The sequence below is a fragment of the Citrus sinensis genome, chromosome 8 (genome assembly GCF_022201045.2).
Source record: "Citrus sinensis cultivar Valencia sweet orange chromosome 8, DVS_A1.0, whole genome shotgun sequence".
Lineage (NCBI taxonomy): Eukaryota > Viridiplantae > Streptophyta > Magnoliopsida > Sapindales > Rutaceae > Citrus > Citrus sinensis.
The window spans coordinates 7,953,196-7,965,644 of NC_068563.1; the positions used below are offsets into that span (position 1 = coordinate 7,953,196).

The window sequence follows — 12,449 nt, forward strand, 5'->3', positions numbered from 1 at the left end:
TTCTGTTAATTGAAATTATTTTTGCATAAATGTGTTTGTTTAACTATTAAGTTTTCTTTTATCATTTTTAATCATGAGTACCTTACTTAGACCGTTCCTCCTGAACATTCTTAAACCACTTCAACATATCAAATCTCATCTCAAAAGGCAGATTCGATTTTGTAAAACACATCGTATTTGGGTTCTGCAACCACCAGAGTTAGTAGCCTATGTTGAGGGTTTAAAAAGCCAACTCAGAGACATTGAGAGAAGTGTGTACGATATCCAGTTGGAGCTTGAGGTAAATTCAATAAGAGGACGATTTTAATTTTCTTTGTGTGTTTTAATTTGTTTTTCTGTTTGTGTGCTTTAGTTTGTTACCTCGGTGAAGTGGCGGATAACGGTATTCCGTGACAATCAAGTTGGTTACTTTAGTTTCCCATAATAACTTATATTCTGAGGCGAAAGTATGGACAAAAATGAGATTCTAGCGAAGCTTCACAAGCGATTCCCTTCACTCCCTCAGAATGCCCTCCTTACGATCTATAAAGTTCGGTCCGAACGCATGCGATTACCCATGAGGAATAACATACTTGCTGACATCCGTTGGTTAATCGAGGCTAAAGTACGATCGGCAGGTGAGTTACCTCCAAAATTTATTGCATACATGCCTAGTTGTGGTAAAGGAAATTATGCAAGAAAATGACGAGCTCGACGAATTTCTGTTGCTTGTCATAAGTGTGCCAGAATGAGTTGCAATAAAAACTCATGTTCTTTAAGAATGGTGTCTGATAACAGGAAAGATAAGATTCAATTCATTAGGGATGACTTGAATAAGGAGTCATTGGATGATATCCTTTTGTCTCTTGAAACGCATCCCAGTGGATATGTACAAGGAGCGATTCTCCAGTTATGGCCATTATTCCAGAAAGAGCATGCACGATACAGTCTCGGGAATCTGACTATAAACGACCCTGTTTGCCAGTTTGTAAGAAAACTGGATAGGAAGCCCATCCTCGACCCATAGAGGGCGTTCAAGCCGTTTCTGGACGTAAAACCAAAGGAAGATGTGAGTCACAGTCGCAACTACCTGTAAATATCCTTTTACTTTACTGTTATTTTATTTCACTGTTGTTTTATCGTTTGCATTATTGCTTTTAATAATTTTATTACTATTTACTTTTTCCTTTTTACTGTTTCCTTTTTGACTCGCAAGCCACGTGCTTTACACGTTATTTGACACTGACATATTACCTCATACACAACTGTGACCTACTATCACCAAGACTCTTAAATGTGATTTCTTTTGTCAAGCCCTCACAAATTATTTTTGCGAAGTATCACAATGGCAGCTACTCCCAATAGACAATTCAAGAACATTTGTGTGCTTTCTGGATTTACCTATGGCAAACATAAAGAGTTTGTAGAGGCAGCCATAGATCTTGGTCGAAGCATAGCAGCGAGAAAATTACACTTGGTGTATGGAGGAGGTAACCGAGGGTTATCAAAACTGGTCTCAGAAGCTGCTTTTATCAGAGGAAGTCAAGTGTTAGGCATCATCCCAAGAGTCCTAAAACCATTGGGCAGTTCGTCTGACTCATCAACTGGAGAAGAGTTAGTCGTCTCAGGTATGCAAGAAAGAAAAACTGAAATGCTTAATCATGCTGATGCTTTTATTTTCCTTCCAGGAGATCTTGCAACACTAGAGGCTCTTATCACACTAGCATCTTGGGCCCATCTGCACATCCACCAGAAACCTATCGGTTTGTTAAATGTCAATAACTTTTATGATGACTTTATCGTATTTCTTAACCATGCAATAAAAAACTATTTCATTCCCTCTAATGCAAAAAAACTCTTTATTTGTGCTCACACTGCTAATGAGCTACTTGATCTGTTACAAGCTTATAGACCGGAGTCAGACCCCTGGACCTTTGTGTTGGAGCGTCCAAATAGTGATGGTAACAATAACAGCAGTAAAAAGTATAAATTAGATTTAACTCTCTGTCTGTAAATATTTTCTTCTGTGTTGCACCACCCAGGTGATATCTTCTAAACTCTACTTCTTTCCTTTAAAACATTGAGGATAATGTTTTGTTCTGATTGGGGGGAGGAAATAGTCGACAATTGTGGAATTTTGGTTAAGTTTTTATTAATTTTTTGTTGTAGAAACTAACAGTTGCTAACGTTTTTTGTTGAAGATGGCTGAATATGGAGTGTAGTGACTCTAGAAATGCATCTTCATTATATTAAAAAAAAAACAAAATTTTTTTTTCTTTATTAAGTTTTTATGTTCATTTCTCTTCTTCCTTTTAATTTCTCATCTATGAATATACATTTTCCAACTTTTGAGTCGAAGATGGCTGAATATGAAGTGTAGTGCCTCTAGAAACGCATCTTCTTTTAAAAAAAAAATTCTATCATTTTAAGTGTAACTTTTCTAATTAGTTTTTTTTTACATCTTTCTGCATGCATATTTTCTTTTCATGTTTAAAATAGGTTGGGGGTAGAATGTTGTTTAAAAAAAAATTGTGTGATTTGTTTTAACATTGGATGACATGATTAATTTCAAATTTTAGTATTTGTATTATTTTTGGTCTTAAGTGATGTTACATTATGTTTGCGACTCTACATGTTGATGTCGGAGATAAATATGAGTTGCTTGAAGGAATGAACATGTCATAATAAGTACCAAGTGAGTTTTTGAGCCTATTATTTTTCTTGGAGAGTAACCCTTTTGCCCATTCTTTATACAACTTAGCAGTTTATTATTGTATACACGATCTCGAGATTTCTTTTGAGTTAACCCTAAAAAAAAATTGTAAAATTAAAAAAAAAAGAAAAAAATGTGTGTTGCTACATTTGGAGGCCCTTCTAATTAGTAGATATGGAAGGTTATTTAGAGCCCTAAAAGACGATGGAAAGGCCATCTTTGATCCGTTTGAGCCTTTCTAGCCATCCCTTTTATCAAATATCCATAGTTAACCCTTTTGAACCTTTAAAAAAAAAAATTTTCTTTGTCAAAATTCTCATCTTGACCCACTCTGATTTGGAGTATTACCCAATATCTTACAAGTTCCACCACCTATTTATGTTTGAGAAAAATATAAATAATTATTTTTGTTTAGTAAAGCTGTGCCAAGCAAAAGCCAAAAAAAAAAATTGTTTCAAAAAAAAAAGAAAAAAATAATAATAACAATAATAGGTGAAATCCACCTTGCAACTTCCAAAAAAATAAAATAAAATTCATCTGCATTTTTCTCAAACATACACTTTGTTTTCCTTATTTCCCTTATTTGTTAACCATGTCCCTAGCCTACGTTACATCCTAATAAAAGTCCTTCTTGATTTTAGGGAACTATAATCTGAAGTAGAAGCTAGTTATGTGGGCTAAAAAGATGTAGTGGTGCATAATAAAAAAAATTAAAAAAAAAGATAAATAAATTGAGTTGACTAGCATTTTTGTTTGACTTGAGATCGTATTATTTTTAAGCTGAGGGCATATTTATTTCATATTGGTGAGAGCATGTGATATCACTTCTTTATTATTTTCTTTCTCAATTACCATTCATTGGAGTGACTATTTTTATTGGTTTTAATTTCTTTGTGAGAGTGTCACTACTTCCAGTGAGATTTTGGGGTTTGACATGTCATTCTTGAAAGTAGCTATAACAAAGTCTATTGGGCTGATTCATGTGGATGATTGATGTGGGTGTGATGTTGCTTTAGACTGGAGATAATGCTAATACTTTTATTTGATTGCTATCATTAATTTGATTGAATAAACACGAGTGTTTCTAATAAATAAATAAATAAATCATTTTGGATTTGAATTTTGTTTTCGCTTTATTTGCTAGGGACTAGCAATAAGTTGGTTGGGGGTGTGTTAAGTGTTAGAAAATGCATATTTATAAAGGAGAAAACCGTTATTTTATATTTCAAGTCTTACTAACAACCTTTACTTTTATATATTTAACCTTCTTGTGATTCAATTACGTGCGTTTTATTTTAATTAAGTAATTTATGTATTTTAGGGGCATTATAGTTATTTCACAATAAAGGAGAGATCAGATGGCAAAACGGACATCACTTTTGAACTCAGGACGGTCGAAAACCTTAGGAGGGGCATAAAAGGAAAAATGGCACTATTCACATGTACGGTACTATTCACGTGTACGGTACTGTTTACGTTACTGTTCACGACACTGTTCACATAGACAGATCAACGACGTGGCATTGACCGATGATGTGGCATTGACTGATGAGGTGTCACGATCCTATTGAACTAAAATTCTTATGTACTGTTGATGGTGACATGGCAGCATATCAGTGGACGAAAAATCTCGCGTACGGTGCATGCATCACACATGATTATTTTCAACCAAACCGCGTTACTGTTCAACCCGGGTCAAACCGTGTTACTGTTCATCCGCGTGGTCAAACCACGTACTGTTGACTGATGACGTGGTGCAATCCTGAGCGTCCAAACTGTTTTTAATCCGATGGCCATGATTCACTCCATGTATCTATAAAAAGGGGGCCTCTCCCCCCTAATTTGATATCTCTGAATCCATTTTTGGACTCTATTTTCTGTAATTCCTTCTCCATCTTGTATTTTATTCATATTTTAATAAATTCTCATTTTGCCCCTAGTTCAATTATGAGTGGCTAATTTTCTTTCAAGCTTGGGTTGAAGGTGAAGTCTCAACATGTGTCATGGGCTTTATTTGGTAAATTTATTTTCTCTTCCCCTCTAGTTTTTGTGGATGTTTTGACTTCTCTTCGACAAATAATACTAATCTTATCTAGTACCGCCTTGGTTTCACCGGCCCTCTAGTACAAGGTTATTATTATTTGGCACGATAAGCCCTTAGCACCATATTGATTAGAGCGTGGTTCATGAGGTGTGGATTCCCCCCTCATGATTTAATTGTCATTAATAAGGATTATTTAGCCCATGATGCATGTTGATACGGATCCAGATACCCAAATACGTCATTTCAATAGAATTCTCTTCAATTTATTCTCGTCATTTCAATTCCAATTTTAGAATTTATTCTCACCATTTTAATTTAAGTTTTAGCATATTCCAAATCATTTCCACCACAAATCCAATCACCCATTTATAAAATTAATTCTACACACAATTAAAATTCACCTCCTCGTGGGATCGACACTTGTCACCATTAGTCTATACTACAATAGATTCGTGCGCTTGCGAGTACATTAAAATTTGCACAACACCCTGAAGGACAAATGAGGCCAATATCGCCCTCTGATCATCATTACAACCCATAGCCACAAATATCTTCTCCATCTGTTTTAGCCATACCTCTGCAATCATAGGATCGGCGGTCCCCTGAAAAGTAGGTGGTCCCAATTTCCTAAATCGCTCTAAGCTCATCATAGCTCCATGATCTCTTCCACCACATTGTCTTTCAGCTGGCACATTCTCATGTGGCCCAACTCTACCTCTAGCCATATCTTGAATCAACTTACTTTGTTGTTCCATCAATCTAACCATTGCGTGCATCATAGGATTTCCTTCGTTAGCCATTTCGTGCAAGGTTGGGTTAGCATCATCAGCGATACCTAAAACATCTCTCGAGCTAGATGCATGCCTAGCACCTCCCCTATGTGACATCTTCGACTAAACTATGACGAATAAGAATAAAACAAACAAATAAATAAAACATTAGAAGGAAAGTAGGTAATAAATAAAGGTCGTACCGACATGAAAAGTAATAAATAAGTGGAGAAAATTGATGACCAAATTTAAAGGTTGTCAACAAGAGCAATAACTAACTTATGGTATGTTGATACTAGGAATCCTCTATGAAAGTAGCTATCACGTAGTCATAAGTCATCCAAAAGGTCAAAAGGGTCCAAATCAAATTTCTAGCTATAGGCGATTATTCCCTACCCTAAAGATCTACTCTCTCCGATAACCTCATGTTAAGCAACAAAATTAATCTAATTGATTATGCTTAAGAAATCTAGCCTCAAATAAAGTCTTTTTAGTTTTTAGTAATCCTTTTTACCCTAGTATAAACAGAAAAAAATGTCTTTCCCCATTATAAGAGAGAGGGAAAGAGAAATCGATTTTAAAAAAAAAACGACATGAAGGAAAAGAAGAAAGTCTTCTTCTTCTTCTTCTTCTTAGTTCTGCCATAGGCAACACATGGGATCAAATTGTTATTGTTGGGAGAAGTTTTCGAGGTAAGTCTTAATTATTGGTTTCTATTAAATTGTTGTGGAGAAGCATGATTAAAATAGAAGTAAAAATCTAAGATTTTGTAGAAATATGCTGACAATGAATTATTACGAAAATCATAGTAATTTTTACAAATTGATTTTGATTATGATTTTTTGGATATTTTAAATTAGACATCGTCTAGGATGTTTTGAAACTTGTTTCAAGTTAATCGGATAAGATTTCAATTAATTATGATTTTTCAAAGTCAAGTCTGAAACCCTAGAAATTTATGATTTCAGTGAATAACGTGAATTACGAAATTATTTTTACCATAACTAGACTTCTTCAAAGTTATGAAATTTGGACCAATGATTTTTATATATGTCTAGTATTATTCTGTAAATTTCCATGATTTTATGATAAAACAATAAATTGTTTTTTATTTTTAAAGCAAGTGTGTTCAAAACAAAAAACTGTTTGACAATATTAATGATGTTTGAAACATCAATTATTTTCAATAGTTTTTGAAGGAATTATGTTATGAAATTTTTATCAATGAACTTTCAATGTGTCAGAATATGGTCTGTAAAATTTGAGATTCTTCCAATAAGGGAATAATTTATTAAAAATCGGAGAATATGCACTGTTATGTTTTGAGGGCCAATTATTGAGGACATTTGAGGTTGAGCTTAGCAGTTGTTTAAATTGAGATATTTAAGGACATTAGAGTTTATGATTGAGATTTGATTATATCTTATGAGGATTTATTGATGATTTTAGGTTGATGATATCAGTACGCATTTGTTACATGAGGATGCCAAGAGGTAAGTAAACTAGACTTTTAAACGAATCACGATAAACAATATATATGTTTGACTTATTTGAAAAACCTATTTTCGATAAGTATGAATGTGGATTTATATGTCTCTGCCCACGAGTTTATGTGATGTGTTGTTATGTATTGAGCGTGATTATGTATATGGGCATATGTATGTGTGATGATTTATTGGCATGAGTACGAAAATGCATTGAGTTTTTGATGAACGAGAAAGTGGATTTTAGCAAATGAAATTTCGTTTTTATGAGATTTTGCATTGGGGGCCACCTCTTGAAGTTGTGTGGGGGCTACCTCTTGAGATTATGCGGGGACCATCTCTTGAGGGCCAAAGCGCCGCAAAGTGTCACGCATGGGTCAAAGTGCCACGTACAGCACAAAGTGCCACATTGCAGGATACGTATTTTATTGAAAAGAAATATGAAAGTTTGAAAGTGATAGAAAAAGATTTTGATAAATTTGTTTTACAGTATTTCCAAAAGATCATGGCATTTCATCCATTGCATTATGTATAAGTATGTATGTATTTTCGTATAAGAAAAACTAGTTTGCTTATTGGGTCTTGTACTCATTATAGTTTATGGTGATTCAGTTTCCAAAAGTCATGATTGATTCGTGATGAGTGAGAAGATAGATTTAAATTGATCCTGGTAGATGATTTGGCTAAATTTTTAAGTTATTCCGCTGGCTTTTGTATTTGAGACTCGAATTTTATCAGTTGTAAAGAGTTATTTAAATTCATATGTGAGTTGTAGTCAAATTTACCTTCGGAGTTCGGGCTGGGGTGTTACATTAAGTCTGGCATCAAAAGGTGCCATTAGGCATCTTTTTATCTTTATTATCATGATGTTAATATTTCTCTCTTTTGTGAGTTTTGTTTTGTTGATATGAAATGCTAGACCTTGTGCAACAACAAAGCTGACCTCCTTCTTAATCAATTGGCAGGGAGATAGATGAAGCTCTGAAACCAGGTGTCTATGCTTTAATAGATGCTTGCTCTGCAGATGATCTTCAATATCTTCATACCGTTTTTGGAGGTAAGCAATCTTGAGATTACCGGGATTTAAAATGCTTCATGTAAAGGACATCTTGGCTCTGATCTAACTTTTTTGCAATGTCATTGTTTTCACAGAGGGTCCTTGCAGAAACACACTAGCATCTTTACAACATGATTACAAACTGAATTTCAAATATGAAGGAAAGGTCTGATATGCCTCTGGTGGAACAGATTGGAAAATATAATTTTGGGAACATCAACCCTTGTAACACCTTTGAATAGCATTGTGAAATAGTAATGTTTTCACAGTTTTTTGGTTTTCCCATTCAGCTCCTGGCAGGTGACTAGATTTTTACCAAAATTTGTTGTAATGGATAACCTTGTATTGATTAATGTTGTAGCAAAGTAAGTTATCTGTAGGTTTGGTTACTGATAAAGGGAGTTAAGAGTCTGATAGCAGAGAGTTGAGGCGTTAGGTTGATCAAAAAGTATATGAGCATGGATTGCTCTTGCCTTCAATGCAATCGATTCGTTTCAAGTTGTAAATATAATTTTGTAGCTGTAAATTGCTTATCAATGTTAGTAACTTGCAGATTGGTTTTTTACGCAGTAAACTTTGTGTATAATTGATAATCTATTGATTGATGCTGCAAAAAAGATAATGAGCATGCTCACAACATTGTGGTCTGTTTTGAAGAAAATTTTATTTGTATCCAGATGCTGATTCAGGCAAGGATTTTACTGCCCAAATGTTAAGTCAAGAAAGCCAATGTAACTTGAGAAATCTGAAAGCTTTATTATTTTTGTTCGGATTATTATATTTAACCCCAACCATCGGAACATTACAAGGGGAGAGGAAATGAGAGAGTTTTTTTTTTTTTTTTAAATGTTATTATACATTAAATTATTGTATTAGATATATATATATTTACAATCGTTATTACAACAGATATTATATTAATATTTATAATTATATATATATAATTAAAATTTATATCATTATATTAAATTCTATAAAGTATATGCCTAGACAATCTTTACAGAAAAAGAAATATCTCTATTTTAATCACATTTTATAAAGAAAAAAGACTTATAAATAAACTCTACAATCATACATAATACTTAATTAAAAAAATTTTTAATTTATATGAACTAGAATTTCTATCCTCACAATTCTTTTTAACAATGAGAATAGAAATTTCCCGTTGGACGAAAAATCATTGGTTGAGAGCATTTAATACTTAGTCAAGATCCCCTAATCCTGATCTTATCCAACTTTAGGTATTACATCAACTATTTATAAAATATGTTATTATCATTTTTTGATTTATTTTTAATCAAATATTATGAAGTAATTGAAAATGATGGCATCTTCTATTCCATCGTCTAAAACGCGTCCTGTTAAAGATATTTTGTAAGCTAAAGACAAAGTGGGATGTGGAGTTGGCAAGCAGTGGTGGACTGGCTTTCAACAGCCCTAATTATTATTACATTATTATTTTTGGAAAATTAATAGCCCTCATTATGAGCCTATATTATTAGTAGGACCATCAAATTGCCTCCACTTCTTGTATTTTATTTATTTTCTTTCCTCGTTATAATCAGTTAGAAAAATAAGGTTTCTTTTCTTTTTTTTCTCTCTTTTAATTTTTTTAAAAGAAAAAAAAATAATATCATTATAAATATGGATCCGCCTAAGTTACATAACTTACGGCCTGATTGTAAAATTTTATCCAGCACCCCATATTCGATGTTAGTTATATTATATTCATGAATGTTGTAAAACTTTCTGATTTAAAAAATTTTGTTTAACTCCTTACACTCAATTTTATTTTATTAAAACCCTAGAGTACGAATGCACCCCTATAATTTTAAATTCTCAAAATAATCTCATTTAATTAAAAAATTAATTATTATTAATTGAATTATAATTATAATTATTATTTTATTATAATCATAAATATATTTATATTTTTTAAATAGATTATTGTTATTATTAATAACAAGAATAAAAAGTATTCCAATTAATTAATCTATTAAAAATATTTAATAATAATTTTTATTAAATTGTTAATGATAATAATAATTAACGATAATTATTATAAATAATTAATTTTTGAATAATAATAACAATAATAATTATAATAAAAATTAATTAAGGATTTTATAGCAATTGGTTTACAATTTAACTCATTCTGATTTTGTTTCTAAAATAAAATAAACACATAAATAGTAATACAACTTATTCTAATTATGATTTCTTCAGTTCAAGTAAATAAATTATAATGTTATTTTGTTTATTTATTTATTTTTCTCTTAAACGTTTTCTAGAGAGAGAGAGAGTATGTGTAGATTTTTTTAACTTTTGAAAATAAACATGTTTTGTAAAATCTTACAATAGAATAAGATGTAGATCAATTTTAACTCAATGAAAACATATTGGTTGTTAGAAAAAAAACTAAATTAAAAATAAATAGTTGAGAAAATATATTATTAAATAATAATAATAATTATTATTATTTTAATTTATTTACTTGAACTGAAGAAATCATAGTTAGAATGAGTTGTATTATCATTTATGTGTTTATTTTGTCTTAGAATTAAAATCAAAATGAGTTAAATTATAACCAATTGTTATAAAATCCTTAATTAATTTTTATCATAATTATTATTTTGTATTTTAATTATTGTTATTATCATTCAAAAATTAATTATTAATAATAATTATCGTTAATTATTATTATTATTATTATTAACAATTTAATAAAAATTATTATTAATTATTGTTAATAGATTAATTAATTGTAATACTTTTTATTCTTGTTATTAATAATAAAAATAATCTATTTAAAAATATAAATATATTTATGATTATAATAAAATAATAATTATAATTATAATTCAATGAATAATAATTAAATTATTTAATTAAATGAGGTTATTTTGAGAATTTAAAATTATAGAGGGCGAATTCGTATTCTAGAGTTTCAATAAAATAAAATTGAGGGTAAGAGGTTAAACGACATTTTCCAAGTCAGAAAGTTTTATAATATTCATAAATATAATTTAAATAACTTCGACTATGAGGGGCTGGATGAAATTTCACAGCCAGCCGGACCAATTAAATATATGAAACTTAACTCATCGTTTGAATCTAATTTTATTCCCAAAAAAAAAAAATGGTGCTCATGATATCAAGTCAATCAAGAACTCAAGGATCACAAATCACCCAACTCAACATACTTCTCTAGTTGGCGACCCACCAAATCAAACACCAACTTTTTCTTGCTATAAATTCCCCACATCTCAACTTGACATAAAAGCTTCAAACCCTATTAATCACCAAAAAACCAAAAGACCACATGCGAAGATGTACAGAAGACGCAGTATATTTGATTCATTCACTCTGAGTCCGTTACCATATCCAGTGCTCCTAATCATAGCAGTGGCACTAATCCTTCTCGGCATATCATCGTACATCAACTACGTGTCAATCGTTGAGAGTGCTGGACAACGATTGAATAAGAATTGGATTCTTTTTTCAACCCCCGTACTTCTAATATTCCTTGTTCGTTGCCTATCATCATGGGACAGTGCAGATAGGTTCTGTGCCTCGCCTCCTTGGGACAAACGCCGGCGTAGTCATCACCTGCCGTCGGAGTGGAGCTCGCCGTGGAGATGTGGCTGCCTTCATTGTGTTGCTCCTCATTCTTGTGCAGTACCAATCTAGATTTCTTGATAGCTGGTTTGGTTGATACTCTATATGTATATACATATGGTATGTAATGCTAAAATGATATGTTACTTTGATCAATACATATAAGTAATTGTGCAAGTTTATATAAAGTTGTAAATACCAGAGAATATAGTTTGTATATAGTTGTGATTTGGGTTTTTTGTGTTGATATTAAAGCATTTTGCACATTATATCTATATTTTTTTTGTGTTGGTTTTGATATTTTCCTTGTTTGGATGATGAGAAAACTGAGGAAATGATAAGAAAAATTTTCGTCAATTTTTTGGAGAAACTATCTCGTTTCTCAGGAGGAAAATAATTGTTGCAAAAGAACAAGCAATCACTCACTTTCACTTGAGAGTTGAGATTCAAGCAAAATGGTCAATTAAAGAAAATGAAAATTGTAAAAAGTAAATGGAGTCGGTGGGTGGCTTTTGATAAAATGAAAATAGTGGCAAATTCTAGTGGCCACAAAATGTTAAAGAGTCCAAGATATTATTATTATTATTATTATTTATTATTGGAGGCAGAAGAGGTCCATCACCCATATCACGTCTTTTGGTCCTAACCAAAACCTGATTCACACAAATGGCAGTGACTAAGTATTCCCAATTAGCTTTCCCTAGCTAGGCTCTGTGTTGTAAGTGTCCAAAAATGTCAATTTTAGATGTCTCTGCTCTATGAGACAGGGCAGCATTGAGATTTT

At 31.8% G+C, this 12,449-nt stretch overlaps 1 protein-coding gene and 1 pseudogene across 3 annotated transcripts in view; both read left to right on the forward strand.

Moving 5' to 3' along the window:
- Positions 1–8,675, forward strand: part of LOC102615643 (uncharacterized) — a 48,891-nt gene extending 40,216 nt beyond the window's left edge. The window contains exons 9-10 of one of the 3 annotated variants that reach the window (XM_052431668.1): positions 7,956–8,047; positions 8,143–8,674. In XM_052431668.1, coding sequence (XP_052287628.1) covers positions 7,956–8,047; positions 8,143–8,219 — 169 coding nt within the window. In that variant the 3' untranslated portion in view covers positions 8,220–8,674. Of the gene's footprint in view, positions 1–7,955; positions 8,048–8,142 lie in introns of all 3 variants that reach the window. The other 2 variants (XR_008050794.1, XM_052431667.1) reach the window with 2 other exon arrangements.
- A 2,503-nt stretch (positions 8,676–11,178) lies between these two features.
- Positions 11,179–11,940, forward strand: LOC102616918 (uncharacterized; annotated as a pseudogene).
- Positions 11,941–12,449: the final 509 nt, after the last annotated feature.